We start from the raw sequence: 17,201 nt of genomic DNA on the forward strand, positions 1-17,201 counted from the left end.
AAACGTCCGAAATTCACCACACGGCTCACGGCGCGTGAATTGTTCAGTCTTTCGTTTATATATTTTTTTTTTTTTTTTTGTTTGTTTGTTTGCTTGTTTCGCGTATTGTTTATCGATACGTTATATCAGTTTATCGCTAATACTATTATATTTAGTTATTAAATTTAATCTTCTCCGTATTTTTCATGACCTTCGATTCCATCTTTTTCCCAATCAATCTTTTCTCTCATCTTTTTCTCTTTCTCTCTCTCTCTCTCTCTCTCTCTCTGTCTCTCTCTCTCTCTCTCTCTTCCTCTCTTCCTTGCACGAAAAATATTATGCTACGTTTTATTCCGCGACGTTTAAAGTGCTAATAAGTGCATATTTATAGAATAGTATGATGTATGCTTATAATTTAAAGCCACAGATTTCGATGTCACATCATAAAAGTATGATGCAAATTCATTTCTTCAGTTCTCTCATTTCTCGACGCATTTTGCTATATGTGTACATTTAATTATTTAGTCTTATACCCTTTTTCTTAGCATTCGTTAACAAGGGACGCATATCCTTATTTTTAAGGCCTTTAAAACTCCATTTATTATTAATAATCTTCTTGCCAACGTTCATATTCTTTTTTCCATTTCTTCTTTTTTCTTTCCCCTTAAGGTTTTTATCATTATCATTTCTTTCTGCTTTTAAGTCTTAACAGCGACTTTAAAAGAAGGAATAATACGTGGTAACTCTTTCTCTTTCTCTCTCTCTCTCTCTCTCTCTCTCCCTCTGGTTCTCTCCCTCGTATATGAGTGTAAAGACTCACGAGATCTGTGCGCAAACTACAAAGCATACACACCGCTATGTCGTTTTTTGTTCTTTTGTTCCATTTTCCAGCATGGCGAAGGCGAATTTAAAACGTGTATAGTGATAATGCTTCGTCTTTTCCTTTCTTTTTGCTTCTCAATACATGTAACGAAGTGATATTGTGTGTAAAATCTTCTCATTTTTAAATATGAATTTTTCTTTTCTCTAAGGAGAATTATACAGTAATAATACAGCGATAGTAAAGAGAGTATAATAGTATTATTAGCAATACTCATAATAGTAAGAGTAGTTGGTGAGGGCTACTTGTAATAGAATAGTTGTAATAGTAATAGCTGATAGATGATAATAATAGAGACAGCCGTAACGGTAAGAGAGTAAAAATAGCAACAGCATGAAAGCATATTGATAATGATGTTAGTGGTCACCCAGAGAAATAGTAGTAACAGAAGCGATAATAAGAGCTTATATAGTAATAATTATAGTAATAACTATAATAATGATGTTAATAATAATAATAATAATAATAATAATAATAATAATAATAATAATAATATGACAAATAGTAAAGACAATGATGAACATCATAATCATAATAATAATAATGTGGTGAATAGCTATCGGCCAGAATAATAATTAACGATAGCAATAGGGAATAAAGTTTTGAATGATAGCAATAGCGGCGGTGGTGATAAGAGAGTAGAATGGAGAGATAATTATCATGGTAATGTTAAAAAGAAATAAAATCAGTCAGTTCGTTAAAATGAATAACATTACATTAGTACATAATGTGTCCTGGCGCTTAAAATCAGAGAAATTCCATTTCCGGAAATGGATAACACACAAAAATAATAATATTGCAAACATCGCACAATTAATGTGGTGTACCTTTTTCGTCCCCTTTTTTTTCTTTTTAATATATGTTATACGTTTTTTTTTTTTTATCCGCTTCCCGTAAAATTCTATCATATGTGTATACATATATATATTCTTTATATAATACATTTATATAGATGCAGCAATTAGTCAAGGAAAGAATCTATCTTCCTAATAGCATTTGGCTTGCCAAATTCTGTCAGTTTCAATTAAATAGTATAATAATTGCATCGGATATAATAAAAAATATTTTTTTTTTTTTTTTTTTTTTTTAGTTTTTTTTAGTTTTTTTTTTAGTTTTTTTTAGTTTTTCTTCACGCGTCATTCTGACGTCACAAAACTGAGTTCTTATGGTGTAATGTCTCAAATATTAGACATTTCATTTGGTAGGGCTATTAAAGCGTGAGAATGTGTGCACGTTTGTACGTGCAACTTGTCAGCATTATCACTGCTGGTGGAATCTCTTCATATTCGCAACATGTACGGAAGTCAGTCTAGCCTTCGGCTTTGAAAGAACGGAGCTCGGACATGTATATAATTTTTTTTAACAGGACTTACTGTGTAGATCCAGTCAACGAAAAAAACGAAGAAATTATTAGGCCTCGCCGAAACCACCGATTGCTTGTTCTGTCATTCTTAAACAAAGAGATTCAAGACGAGAGTTAATTTCTGGTTCCGTTGTTTCAGATGCGTTGTTGCTACTTGGACTAAGAAAATGATCCCTTGGTGCACTGTATGTGCGCTGTAATGTTCTTTGTAATTGCTAAAATTAAAGAAAGAAAAAAAGATTATTTTTAACATTTAAATTCTCATTTAAATACGATTTAATTTTATAAAATACATACCTGTAAACTAGATTCTTGTAAACTAGGTCGTTTTTTGGTCGCGTGAACTGGACGTAAAGTATTCTGATTTACACTTTGGTTCTGATTATTTTGTAAATATGGGGTAGATATACTGTTTCTATGAGTGCTAACCACAAAAGAATTGTTTTGCGGGTGTGTATTATGAATGTGTCCTAAGTTTAAACTTGGTTTTCTATTGTGTTGCTGTGGATTACAATACCTTCTATTATTATATCCGTAATTATGTTGCCATCTGAAATTATAATCATGCAAATTTTAATCATATGTCTATTTATTTGTTCTATATCTTAATTATAATTTTTGTAACAGAAAATGATAAATTATTCTTTTTCATTCTTACTTTGGAGTTGGTCGTGGATTTCCAAGTCTACTGCGCCACTGTTGTATTTTTTCTTTTTGATTTGGAGTAAAGCAATCGTGTTGCAATACTTTTTCTAATATGTTAATACAAGCGCATAAAATACCGTCATCTACGCTATCCAGTGCCAATCGACTACACACTAGAAAAAAAAAGAAACAATTTATTAAAATATTATTATTATTATTATCCATATTATAAAAATTAAACATCATAAAAATAAATATACTTACATTTACCAAGAACTTTGGTAAATTGAGCAGGTATATCTTGAGGATCATTTTCCTGACTTGGTTTCATAGGTGTAGCTAAAATGGTCTTTAATTCATCAATCGTATTGACCAGAACTGTTGGTCCTTGTAAAAACGAAGCCGATTGTGTATTATCACGCGTTGGTTGCAATAAGTCTTTTTCTAAATTTAAAAGTGTTGTATATCGCTGCTGTAATTTTGCAATAGAAAGGGCTAATTTATGTCTGGCCCCTTTCGTCACACCCTGTTCTGCTAATTGTTCTTCAGTTAATTGTAGCATTTCTTCATAACTAAGAGTGACAAATAAATAACTATATTTATGAAGACGCAAAGTTTTAAGCCACGATGGAACGTCTAAAAGATAAATAGCATATATTACGAACTTTTCTTCTTTTTCATATTGTGAGTGATGAAAATTAATGATAAAAACTGGATTTATATTCATTTACCTCTCATTCCACTAGCTAGCGATCGATTAGATGTTTCATCTAAACGTCCTTCGCTGCCGCTACTTGCACAAGAACTTTGAGGACTCAGTGGGCCTAGTCCAATAAGATTGCCTATTTAAAAATCAAAACAATTATTCAAATAAAATAAAAATATAACTGATATTTTTTCATTTATATAATAACTTTAAATTAAACTAACTTGCATGATCTCCAGATACGCTAAAACTACGTGGCTTGTGTTTAGTTGTGCAATTTACATTATTCGTGCGATCAACAACTTCTAAATGATGAGGAGGAGCGACGGGTGGTGTTAAACTGTTCGATCGGCGCTGACGAGTTACAGGTGGCGGAAATTGTAAATTGAAGGCAGTACCGGGTTGTGTGCCAAACAAATTTGTTTGTTCATTTTGCTGTTTAGAATTTCGCTGCCAAGCATTATCCCATCTAAAATAAAAATAAATAAAATTTGTATAAACGAATATAAATATCATATAAATATTTATAACTTACCTAATAGTAGTATTAGTATACTCTTCAAGACCATGTATTGGTGGTGTACCACTAATACGTTCTTCAAGATGCCGAAGCCACTGTGTTAAAGAACGTCTATCTTGACTAGTTATAGCTGGATGAATCAAACAATAACTTAAAAGTTGTTGAGTTTGTTCAGTATATTGTCCTGTAGTTACACAGTGGCTTACTAATTCTGGTATTGCTACCAAGTAGCATTGTTTGCACTCTATATTCCCAGGCCTTAATAATGGCAAATGTGTTAGAAGTTGATTTATAGCAACTTCAGTTGATTCTGAGAGTAATGAATTAATAAATGCTGCAACAAAGTTTTTAATAAATCACTTGTACTTTTAATTATAAATATGTTTATATTAATCATAAATATTACCTGGATTATTGGCATTTAATTCCTGTGTGTCCAATTCAGAAACAGAGTGCAAGGAATGCTGCACTGCTTGTGCAAGAAACCTTGCTTGAACTGCAGGAATACGACGAAGTAGTGCATATAAAACCACAGTTTGTTCACATTCATTCCATTGTGAGAAAACTCGAGTAAGTTCACCAACTTGTTCGCAGAATAAAGCACCAGGTGACCACTTCATTTTTAATAGTGCTTTAATATTAAGGAGCAGATAGTAGAAGCTCCAATTTCTTTTTGATTATATAGATTATGATTTAATTATGTTCCAACAATATTCAAGCAAAATTAGGATATGCCAGCAGTCTGTAGACAATAAAATTTAATAATATTTATATTTCACATATGTTTATTTACTAATTAATATATAAACATTTCTTACATGCAAATTTAATATATATTAAAAACAATTATTTAGGTATTTAAAAACAAAATATAATACTTAAAAAAATTTTTAATATACTTTAATTAATTAAATAATTAATACTTTAATTAATTAATTAAAATTTATTAATAAAATATTATATTAATATTAATATAATATATATATATAAATTTTTTTTATATATATATAAAATTTTTAAATACGAATATATATAATATTTTTAATTAGGAATAAATTTATAACTTATTATTAATATATTATTTATGCACAATAATTAATACATATATATATGTGTAATATATTTTAATTTATTTATTTCGAAAATAGCATAATTAAGTAAAATATATTTTTTAAAAAATGTACATATTTGTTATTAAATTAAATAAGAATTAAATTTTTTTAACTTGATATTTAAGTAAGAAAAAAAGTTATGATTAAAAATTTAATTATTCATTTGATACAATATTTTTTTTAATCGCTCATAATTCCACCATTTAAATTTGATATTATGATATTAATATTTAACATAAATTAACATATCAACTTTCTAGAACAGTGAAAGTATGCAGTAAATAAGTCAAACTTAACATCTAACATTAATTATTTTTACAAAATTATTATACTAGATTATTTGTTTTTATTTAGATATAAAACTAGCTGTATTATATATAAAAACAATTATAATAACTTATTATAATTAAAGACAATTTACAATTCAAATATATTATAGATATTATTTTAATTTCTTTCAAAAAAATATATTTATTCTATTATATGAAATGATTAAATTTTCTTGATTTTCATACATTTAACGAATTTTAGTGACCAACATAACCTCAAAATATCTGTACACATTGCATCGACATGTAGATACATCGATAAGAATTCCACTGAGGTCAAGTTTGTTTACCCCGCGATGCGTGTGTATTTATAGCTTTCCTGTTACGATCCATTCGGCGGTGCAATGGCACCGTGTATGAGACTTTATATGTCTCTAACAACGATTGATAAGATATGATTCTTTTTACAGTCAGAAATAATACGATGATATATAAAAATCTTACTAAGCATCAAAAAAATTTCATGAAATAAAATTAAACATTTCTTAATAAAATTTTATTTTGTATTTTCATAGAATTCTTTGAGTCGCTTTCATCGGTACCGCTGCGTATCTTTGTATGCATGGGATACAGTAGAGGGGACAGGACGAAGAACAAAAAAAGAAAAACAAGAGAATAAAAAAAATCCGTTTATATGCAAATATTAATTCTTCTTCATAATAAAAATATAAAAGTAATCAAATGTTGGAATGCTTGCAAAATGAATAGAAGAAATATTTTATAAGCGTAACGCGAATATATTGCTACTGTGCGACTAGTACTCGGCCATTGAGCCGAACAGCAAACAACAAATTGTACGTTCAAATCGGTCAACGCGCTACGGCTACATAATATAACTACATATTAGTGTAATTACCGTATGCAAGGCTGGAGGTGGCTGCTCCACAAGATCGTTGTGTCCCTTGCAAAATAACAACAATACACAATTATAGCATTTTATACAACGTCGAGTTAAAGGAAACATGTATCCACCATGCGGTATGGTGGGCTTACGTGACCACACTGGTTCGTCGTCGCAACTCGTTACAGAACTTCATCTCTACTATTGGTCTTTATCCGAATAGTAACAACCAATCACGTAACAGTTTAGGGCGCGGTTCATTTGTGTCTCAAATATGTCGATCATTTTATTTACCTTTTTTACATGTTTTTAAAATTTACTTAAATTTGCTTCTATTAATAATATATACTTACTTATTTAATATCTATTATAATATATGTTGTGGAATTATAAATATATTATTTATATATTTGTAAATTCACAATTCATTTGAATTTATTTTATTAATTAAATTAATTAAATTATTTTCGAGAAGTATTTTTTTTTCGAATAAAAATTATGATATAATAGTTATTAAAATACTATAATTTTCTAATTAAACTTATTAATAAATGCATTTTATGATTTATTATCATAACTGATAATGATAAAAATATCATTATTATTATTAAATCATAACTCATAATGATTAAAATATGATTATTTATTTATAATAAATGATTCATCATTTATTTTATTGAGATTTATTAATTTTATTGATATATTTATGTATTACAATGTTTTTTATTTATTTAATATTTATTTTTTCTATACAATAAATTCTAATATAAAAGAACAATATCATACTATATATGTATTAAAAGTATTAACACAATAATCGACTGAATCTTTATTTTAAATCAGACTTAACGTGGTATACATGTTTAAATGAAAAATAACTTTAAAAAAATAATAGCTGATCATTAGAAATATGTAATACCATAAAATAAAGTATGTTTTATGTTTACAAAAATATTGAATATTAAATATAAATTATCATACACTTTACAACAATTTTCAATTATTCCAAATGTATGAGGAACACTAAGAAAAAGAACAACTGATTTTACATTGACTATAAAGTATTCTTATCCTATGACGTGCTACTTCTTGTAATGTATTAAATATTATCGCCCATTCCATCGCTTTCTGTGACTAAAGCACGTTCCAGGATGACACGGCCTTCCTTGTATCGTTGATTATCGTCTGTTGCAAATTCATACACCCACCCAAGTTTAGCATCACAGTTTTTGCAGCTGACATCTCGGACCATGTGACGACCCGTCAACATCACTCTATCCTGTACCTCGCTGTGTATCATTGTAGACAAATTAAATTATGAATAGATAATAATTACATAAGATTATTCCATTAGTACGATTTCTCTGAGATTTTGTACATTTATGAATGGTATCCTGTGTGCTAAATAATGTTAAAAAGCTAAATATGCATAAGTAGAAAAATTATATACCTAAGGTAATATATAATCAACATAAAATAAAATTTATTACATATAACATTTAAATGATTAATGATATGATGAAATTATTTTTGTTTGAAATCAATAAATTTTTTTAAAAAGATATATTTTTTATATTTTCTAAAATTTTTAACTTGCAATGTTTTTTTGATATTTTTAATACTTTTAATGATATCTAAATAATATTATTGTTATGAAATATATCAAAACAAAAACGACGCCATGTTGTATCTTTATAATTAATTTTACAAACTATTATATATATTATATTATATTTTTTTTTTCTTTTATATCTACTTATACACATCTTTCTTCAATTAATAGTCAATATTTGTTTCAAATTAATTATCTTTTTTTCCATTTTTTTAGATATATGAAATTATAATATTTCACCTTAATAAATCTTTGTTATTCAAGCGCAAGAATTTTTAAAATATAAAAGTATAAACATAAATTTATTATATATGTGTATATATGTTACTTTGATTAATACTATCTTATTTAATAGAACAAAGGAAAAACGCGAATACCTGTAATTTAAGTTGACGACTTTGTTAAAGAGAAAAGCACGGCCTGTAGCGCCCGTAAAACGCGTGCTTATCAGCTGACCTCTGTTTGTAAGATTAGTGTCACAGGAAGCGCAAGAGAATAAACGAGTACCTCCGATATGTTCCAAGAAAATTACGCCCATCCTGAAATATCGTAAATCGCTTTCCAAGTGTTTATTGTAGAATAAAAACGATTGACAATTCAAGCAATCAGCTTTCGCTTTACACAAACGAGCAAGTCATGTAACTTGACGTAGTTGTCACTACAGTGCGATACATACACTACGCAATAATAGCATCCAACGTTTGAATTTGTCAAGCAGTTTTAATCATGATTCATAGATTTCAAATTTATAGATGGTACGACTTTCATAAAAATTTTAAACTTGTAGATTGGGATTAAAAATATAAAAATTGTAGATGAATTAATTTTAAAAGTTTATTTAAATTTCATAAATGTTATAAATACTGATAGCCAAAACTTTAAAAATTATCAGATAAAGTATAAATAATCGAAAATAAAGCATTTTTTAAAATAATAATCATATAATTTTATATAATTACGATAAATACGATAGTATTTCTAATTCAAATTAAAATGATTGTACATTTAATTTATTTTTGTTATAAATAATTATGAAATGACTTTAATATAATGTTGATAATCTATATATAATTTTATGTAAATTTATACATATTAATAATCATTTATATATTAAAATTGATTATTTTTAAAACTGATAAAAATATAAATATATTGTGAACAATGTAATATGAATTAAATAAAATTTAATTAAGATAGATTTCTGTAACCTTAGCATTAAAAATCACTAAACTGTGAAATGAAATTTATATTTAAATACTTATATATAGTATAAAAGCAATAAAACAGAAATAAAACGGAATAAATAGAATAAATATAATATATTATATAATAAATAGAATAAATATAATATATTTTTGGAAAATGACGAAAATGCCATAAATATATGATTATTAATCAAATATTCGTTTGATTTAAATGCTAATAGAGATCATTATCATTTGCATTTATGTTAAAAATATCCATACTTGGTGCAAAATATTTTTTATATATATATCTTAAAAGAAGTATAAAAAATTAAAAAAATTTTCCTAGAAATAATGATTTTGAATAATAATGTTTCTTTTTTATATAAACGAATTTTAAACAAAATTAATTACTTTCTTTTAGTCTAAAGAATACTTTTTTTAAATAAATAAACACATATATTAAAAAAAAATAAATTTTTAAAAATAAAATTTGTTATATTATTTTGTATTGTAAAATAAAATAAAAATATATTATAAATAACTTCAAGATTACATCAAAATATTATATCTTTATTATTCATATAAACGGTATACAATATGTTACAAGTATATATATATATATATAATGTAGATATATATATATATGTATATATATATGTATATATATGTATATATATAATTATATATAATGTTCGCATGATGTATGTGTATGTGTGTATATTTATATATATATACATATATATATAATACATATATATATAATATATATGTTCGTGTAAATTATATTTTTAAAGCTAGGTACATAGATGTTTGTGCAGTAAAATTCGAAACACTTTCCCTTATTTTTTTCTTTTATAATTCCAAATATTCGGACGTTGGCTGTAAAAGCCTTACTATAATTATGTACCGTAACCACAATAGAAAATGTGGAAGGTATAAATGTAAAAGCCAAAAACATTTAGAATTACGAAACGAATCGAAAATATATTGTTGGTCATTGTTTAATATCTATGTTCATATCTCTTCAAGGCACATTTGAAATATAATCAGTATACTCATTTCCATATTACAGAGGAATTTACTAACATTAATTGTTCCTATCATTTTACTAATAGTGTCTAGAGTTAGACTTCAATGAAATTAAAAAAGTGAGAAAGAAAATGGGAGAAAATCAATAGAAAAATATAAAATATTAAAAACTCCTTTAGCCAAAATCACAGACAAGTCCCTTACTTTCTCAAACAGAGCACAGAATCGCATTTTTCATGGTCTTAATTCTAGAATAATAGTTATATAAATATTATATAAATATACATTCATATATATATATACGTAGTCTTATCAAATTATATACATATACGTATACATACGCTTCCTGATATCAGACATTCTCTAACAATAAAATTTACATTTCTTATTTTGCATACGTGACGTTATTATGTATATTTACATGTACGCACGTACAATATATAAACAGTGGTCTTTCATGTGTATATTGCGTATGTATATATATATATATATACATATACATATATTTATACACATATATTTTGATTATATCCTTTTTTGATATTCAGATCATGAAGGATATCTTCCATAATACTGCACCTATTTCTATGTACATAAAATGTTTACAGAACATAATGAAATACAGATAAAACGTTTGCCGATGATAATAATAAAAATAGTAACAAGTGACTTTGCGTTATTACGTGTTATCGTTACTACATATAGATATGATAAAATGCCCTGCTCATCGGCTTTGTTAAAGTTCACGGTTTTGTTACCGTTTCTTCTTGATCGTTTTTATAATATTTTATATTAGAAAAATTAGTCTGCAAGATCAAATTCTTGCTTCGCCTACATCATTGCATAATATACGCTCACTAACACTCTCTTATTGCATGCACCTTTCCTTCTCTTGAATATTTACCTAGTCAGGTCCTATATGACTACAATACATCCTTTGTTGGAAGTTGCACAAATTTCCCAATGAATATCAATACACGGGCATTTTCAAGTTAGATAAAATGGCTATTATCTGCACTGCAGGTATTTATTAACAAGTATAGAATGCTTGACGTAATATTTTAATAATTACACGCAACTCAAAGTGAAAACTAGAATCTTTCTTCAATATATAATAGTAACAAGGTTATTCATTAACAAACTATACAAAAAACTATATTCCATAAACTACATTTGTGGGACATTTATGCAACATAAAAAAAATATTTTTACACGTTAAGTGACAAAATTATGATAGCAGTCAGTATTAATATTCATATTAATAGCGATTAACGACATAGATATTAACAATAATAACGTAGCATATTTTTGAATAATTAAAAACGTTATTATTTTTTTCTTTAACAGCAATCAAAGCAATTATTTCAATAATTCAGCTAATAAGAAATTATATTAAGAAATAAATGAATAAGATTTTGGTTTACTTAGTACAAGTTTACGTCACGAATGACTGCTAAATACGAAAAATATATATCTTTTATGTATTATTTTTGGTAAGTTTTGTTCTGTTGGCGGCAACTGCTGCAAGACATGCCAGTGCTTCTAAGTCCGGCGATGCACACCACGCTATTAATATTTGTATAATTAATTAATTTGAATTAAATAATTTAAACTTATATAATATTTATAATAATAAAAAACTAAATATAATATTAACTTAATAATTTCAAATATTTTCTCAAGTTTTAAATCAAAATTATTAATAAAAAGTAAAACTTAAGTACATATTAAAACTTTGCAGATTGGAATGCAATTATATGTTATCTAACTCATAAAAATTTTACATGACATAAATCAATGCTTTAATTAATACGAAATTTAATTTCTAAATGAATTTTTTCTTTACAATATTTTTTTACACTTTTATATTTTAAGTTTTTTATATTATATGAAAATATAAATAATCTAAATAAAAAATTTTATGACATAATAACATTCCAATTTGAAAAATTTACAAAGTTTTATTTATACATACTTACATTTATTAAGTTCCTCAATTTCAATTTGCTTTGAATCATTTATAGCTGCCGCATTACGTGTAATACTTTGTTTTCGTGCTTTCCTTTTTTGACTTCCAACTAAAAGTTTTTCAACATCTTCTGAATTTTCACGTTCTGTTTGAGATATTATTGAATTGTTTTGACTGTTTGCTTGATCATTGATATCAAAATTATTTTGATATCTTTTATTATTTGAAGTTGATGTTAATTTTTGTGCAATTTTTTTCTTTTTCGTACGTTGTTGTTTCTTCTTTTCCTGAAATTCTTCTAAACTTAAAGATGGTAATGCTTCAATTTTCTTTTCTAAATTAAAATCCCTACATAAAAAAATGAAAATAATACATTTTCATTGTATTATACACAATACACAATATTTTAATATATAACTAATAAAATAAAATTAAACTTACTCAGCTCGAAATCTTTTTCTTGCAGTCCAAGGTCCAAAATCAACTTGTTCTTCTGCATCTTCAGTTTCTGTTTCTTCTGGTTTTGCTGCTTCTACATTTCCTTCAGCACTTTACATAATATTTATATATTATTTTTTTTATTTACACGTATACATAATATAAAAATTAATTATAAACAAATATAAGTCACCTTTCAACAAGATGTTCTAATTCACTACGAGAATTATTTCCACCTTCACTACTCAAAGAATCTGTTTTCTCACTGATATTTGAAGAAATAGAATTTCTTCTTTCATTTGCTTGGCCATCAGTGCTAAATAAATTAATTAAAACATGCTATTAATAATAAATTTACTCTTTGCATATAATATGAATCTAATAAAATGCCTTAATTATTTACCTATAATTTCCAGCTTGCCTTCTTCGTTTAGGCTGCTGTCCAGAGGCACCAACATTTTTCATTTGTTCAGCAAGGAACTTTTGATAACGTAAACCTTTGCATGTTCGTTCAGTTCTAAAATTACTTTCTTCTGAAGGCATGTTTGTAGATAAAAAATTATTTAATTCTGTTTTCTCATCTTCTATATCCTAAATATAATTGTTAATGTTAAAAATATAAAATTTAAAAAAAAAACGAAATAAATATTTAATTATTTAATTTAAAAAATTAATTAAGAACATTTTAATTAAAGAGATTTCTTACATATTGATGCACATTATTATTTGATTCAGATTTTTTTCTCTTTTTTACATCAAAAAGATCAGCTTTACATTCTCTCTTATTATCAGGTGAAAAAGGTACATCTAAATATCTTTTTTTAGGAGGTTTTGGAACTTCAGTATCATTTTCAATCACAGAATCATTAATAGTCACTTGTTCATCTGCTACTTGTGTTTTTTGAGGAGTAAACAATGAACTGAGGCCACCTATTTGGGATTCATCAGCTAGTTTGCCTGGTTGAATTGATTGTCCATCTTGTTTGTCAGATTTTGAAGAATCGGAAGACTTATTTTCAGATTTTATATTTTCTATTTGCTCATTAGAATATGTTTCTGCCTTTTTATTTGTAGGCCTAGTATTCAAAGTACGTAAAGGAGGTGCTGGTAATTTGTACCATTTAAAATCAGGATTTGCATTTAAGAATGCATCTTTGTACTAAAAAATGATTAAAATAAAATATTTTTTCAATACATTATGTAGTTTAGAAGAGAATATGTTTTTATATATTTTATTTAAGATATATATAATATAATAATATTATAATTATAAATTTTAATGAAAATTTTTCTTTAAGATTAAAAATAAGTAATATAGTAATAAAATTTACAATAGATTATAAAATTATATTAACATATAATTACTAGAATGACATTTAATTTTATTATTATGCAATCAATTTACCTCCTGTGCTAGATTTGTATATGAACGTTTTTGATCTGGATGAAGAGTGGCCCACCATTCTCCAAGTACTCTTGTAACAGCTCGATTCTCTAAATGTGGGAAACCAGATCGCACTGAACCACGGTGTCGTTTACAAAAAATAAGAAAAGCATTCATTGGTCTCCTTGCATGGTGAGCTGGTTCTCTTAATTCTCGTGATTCCTAATTATTAATATAATTTTATAAATTCATTATTTCAATATATATTTATAAATAATTAAATTTAATTAGCATAATTAAAATTTAAAATTAAAATAAAATAAAAAATAAAAATAATTATCTTCTATTTTTGTTAAAATTTCATATAAAAATATTTTTGTTAATATTTTAAATAATATAAAATATTTATTACAAAATTTAAATTATATTAAAATTTAAATTAAAATAATTAATATAATTTTTCAAATTAAAGAATCTAAAGAAACATTAAAACAAAAAATATTTAAAAATAAGTAAAAAGAATCTCATCTTTTAAATTTTTAATATCTTTAAATATTTCATAATTATTTACACAAATTAATAGATGTATTAATTTTTATTAAATTTTTTATTTATTTGTTAATAGATATATTTTTTTCTTTTACATCATAACAATATTCAGTTGTGTTACAGCATTTCTGAAGCCTTAAAATCACATACCTTGACAGTTTGTAAGGTCACATATGCTTATCTGTATATTCACAGTTAATAGTAATATATTAAAACCAAGTACTTATACCAGAAGTAATTTTAAAAATTATACACATATGTTGTTAATTTAATAAATACATAATATACATATGATTTTTACTGTTATTGATTAAATATATATTTTTTTAACAAAGCAATTATTTAAAGCAAAAATTATTAATATAATATTTATTAATTTAATATTCTAAATAATTTTGTTTAAAAGAAATTATTAAAAAATTAATCAATTATAAATATGAAAACAGAAAATTATAAAAATATTTATTATTTATTATATGTGAAAGAAATGTTTTGATTTTATAAAAATGATATGTAATATAATTTACGAATATAATTAAATAAAATACTTATAATATTTATTATTATCTTTACTTATTTTAATTTCTATTTTCCTCCATTCTTAATTAAATGTTATACAAATAACAAAAAAACGTAAAAGTGAATATGACATGAATATCTCATTCATATATACGCGCATATAAATAAAAAATAAAAGTAAATATATATTAATTTCAATTAGAAATAATCTTTTCGTTATTCATTCTTATCTTTTCAATATTTTTACCTTCATGATAAGTCAACTTTGTTACGAAATAACAGTGAAGTAAATTTATTAATTTATATTTTTTACGATATTATAAAATCAAACATTTGAATTGAAGTATTGTCAATAAATCATGAGAAGAATGCGTTTAATTGCTGATATTTACAAAAAAATGATTTTTCCAAAAAAAGATTTCGTTTCGTGATCCAAGAAAAAAAATCACGTCTATTTATGGTACAACGAAGAGAACGATCTGCAAATGCTTGAATTGGTAGAATTCAATGTCAAAAGAATGAAGCATTAGTCACATTTCAGAAGTAATTTTTTTATAATCATATTAATAATATACTATATAAATTAATAATAATAATAGAAAAAGATCTCATTAAAAAAGAAATATAGATTTTCATCGTCATAACAGGCATATGTTAATTTTCGTATTCTGTCTAATTACTTCGACTGCACAAAGTCCAAAATATTTTCAGTAAATGTCGCAATTCTTCATTAATTTCAATTTATCTTAAGTTTGAATCATGAAAAGAAAAAAGGCAAAAAAAAAAATTATAAAGAAAATATCATAAAAATTGCTAGAACATGTTGCTTGTCATACGTCGCAGCTTTCGTTAATGCTATTGTACGTTGATTGTCTTGATCGTATTATTCCCATCAAATTTATATAAATTTTTAATGTTTTGAAACAAATTTTTTAAGATATTTCACGTAAACTAAACGTTGAAGGGAATCATGTATTGCGTATTTTTTTGCAAGATTTCATGATACCTTTTTGATCATCTACTGACAGCTGCTGGTACAAATGTAAATACTGCATATAGTAATCTATACGTCTTTCTATGCACCGATGATCTGGCAAATATTTGAATGAAGTAAAATGTCTCTTTAAAAAATTTCTATTCACATAAAATGGTAGTATATTATTGTATTATTCATTCCTGCGTCCCTCTCATTGTCAAATATTTATTAATCCAGAACTAAAGTCAAGACGTTGTTGTTCCTTTTAGTATGAACAGTCTCAAGACATTGTATAAATCCCATTTTTTGACTCAAAATCATCGCGAAAAAATTACACGTTCGATTATTCAAAACGACAAATTTATCTCTCAACAATATTACAAATTCATCATTGACACAAACGTATCAAAAAGCTCTTTGCAATTCGAGAAAAATACAATGTATTTCTCCCTACTCACCTTGCGTTGTTGCTCGTTGGCAGCCATTTCTGATTTCACTTGACAATTCACTCAGCGGCGCATAATAAAGATAAAGCTTCGGCACTGAGTGCCCTCTCTTTTCCTCTATATCTTGCTTTCTTTCTCTGGTTCTTTCCCGTGCACGAATTAACCTCTCCTTCTTATATACTATTTCTATCTTTTTCTTTCTTGAATACCTTCGTCTACATTTGTTTCAAGTAACCCACGTGAAAGAAAATTCTCGCAAATAGTTTTGATATTTTATTACGTTCTAGTAGATTTATTAATAATTTTTAAAAACAGATTATATTTCAGATTACATTTTACTCAAATCACATGAATACTATTATTTCAGCAATTTGTGTTTTCAACTAAATGTTTGTCGTACAAACGTCACGAATGTCGTGCAAACGTCACTATTAAAACTAGTCACGCGCCTATACTTGTTTCAAAATTTGAATTAACTTGAATGAATTAGCAGATTTTCAATCGTTCTAATATTCACTATAATTCTAATTATATTTAATTGAATTTCAATTATATTAAATATTAAATTTTTGCTTCGTTTCATATAAATTTGCACATACAATTAAGAAAGTAATACATTAATGTTGTGGATACATATTTTCAATTTCATGCGCATTGTGTTCAAAAAAGGGAGATATTCGCGCGTAATAAGTATTTTACAGTGTTAGCAATCGAACT

The 17,201-nt window shown here is 25.6% G+C and overlaps 3 protein-coding genes across 3 annotated transcripts; all 3 read right to left on the bottom strand.

Moving 5' to 3' along the window:
• Positions 1–1,241: 1,241 nt before the first annotated feature.
• On the bottom strand, positions 1,242–6,551 carry smg (sterile alpha motif domain containing protein 4 smaug). The gene is made up of 9 exons (XM_012483572.3): positions 6,391–6,551; positions 4,500–4,835; positions 4,109–4,427; positions 3,798–4,042; positions 3,599–3,709; positions 3,132–3,503; positions 2,881–3,040; positions 2,520–2,772; positions 1,242–2,437 (listed from the first exon to the last, which is right to left on the bottom strand). The coding sequence occupies exons 2-9, from the start codon at positions 4,711–4,713 to the stop codon at positions 2,270–2,272; spliced, it is 1,842 nt and encodes a 613-aa protein (XP_012339026.1). The 5' UTR covers positions 4,714–4,835; positions 6,391–6,551; the 3' UTR covers positions 1,242–2,269.
• Positions 6,552–7,042: 491 nt separating this feature from the next.
• On the bottom strand, positions 7,043–8,801 carry Yippee (yippee zinc finger protein). Its single transcript, XM_086910509.1, has 2 exons — positions 8,365–8,801; positions 7,043–7,664 (listed from the first exon to the last, which is right to left on the bottom strand). The coding sequence occupies exons 1-2, from the start codon at positions 8,523–8,525 to the stop codon at positions 7,475–7,477; spliced, it is 351 nt and encodes a 116-aa protein (XP_086766635.1). The 5' UTR covers positions 8,526–8,801; the 3' UTR covers positions 7,043–7,474.
• Positions 8,802–9,723: 922 nt separating this feature from the next.
• Positions 9,724–17,163, bottom strand: bbx (bobby sox). Its single transcript, XM_012483634.3, has 8 exons — positions 16,497–17,163; positions 14,016–14,216; positions 13,317–13,769; positions 13,014–13,201; positions 12,804–12,926; positions 12,614–12,721; positions 12,183–12,520; positions 9,724–11,769 (listed from the first exon to the last, which is right to left on the bottom strand). Exons 1-8 carry the CDS (start codon positions 16,521–16,523, stop codon positions 11,681–11,683), a joined length of 1,527 nt encoding a protein of 508 aa, XP_012339088.2. The 5' UTR covers positions 16,524–17,163; the 3' UTR covers positions 9,724–11,680.
• Positions 17,164–17,201: the final 38 nt, after the last annotated feature.

Source organism: Apis florea, unplaced genomic scaffold (genome assembly GCF_048593485.1).
Source record: "Apis florea isolate Af1SG1 unplaced genomic scaffold, ASM4859348v1 contig_3193_pilon, whole genome shotgun sequence".
In the NCBI taxonomy this organism is placed as follows: domain Eukaryota; kingdom Metazoa; phylum Arthropoda; class Insecta; order Hymenoptera; family Apidae; genus Apis; species Apis florea.

Coding starts and splice junctions, on each gene's coding strand:
- smg (XM_012483572.3), bottom strand. CDS start 4,713: ATGAAGTGGTCACCTGGTGCTTTATTCTGCGAACAAGTTGGTGAACTT. Junction 3,504..3,598: donor GCTAGCTAGTGGAATGAGAG/GTAAATGAATAT, acceptor TTTATCTTTTAG/ACGTTCCATCGTGGCTTAAA. Junction 3,041..3,131: donor TACCAAAGTTCTTGGTAAAT/GTAAGTATATTT, acceptor TTTTTTTTCTAG/TGTGTAGTCGATTGGCACTG.
- Yippee (XM_086910509.1), bottom strand. CDS start 8,525: ATGGGCGTAATTTTCTTGGAACATATCGGAGGTACTCGTTTATTCTCT. Junction 7,665..8,364: donor GTCGTCAACTTAAATTACAG/GTATTCGCGTTT, acceptor AATGATACACAG/CGAGGTACAGGATAGAGTGA.
- bbx (XM_012483634.3), bottom strand. CDS start 16,523: ATGGCTGCCAACGAGCAACAACGCAAG. Junction 13,770..14,015: donor ATACAAATCTAGCACAGGAG/GTAAATTGATTG, acceptor ATCATTTTTTAG/TACAAAGATGCATTCTTAAA. Junction 12,927..13,013: donor AGGCAAGCTGGAAATTATAG/GTAAATAATTAA, acceptor TAATTTATTTAG/CACTGATGGCCAAGCAAATG.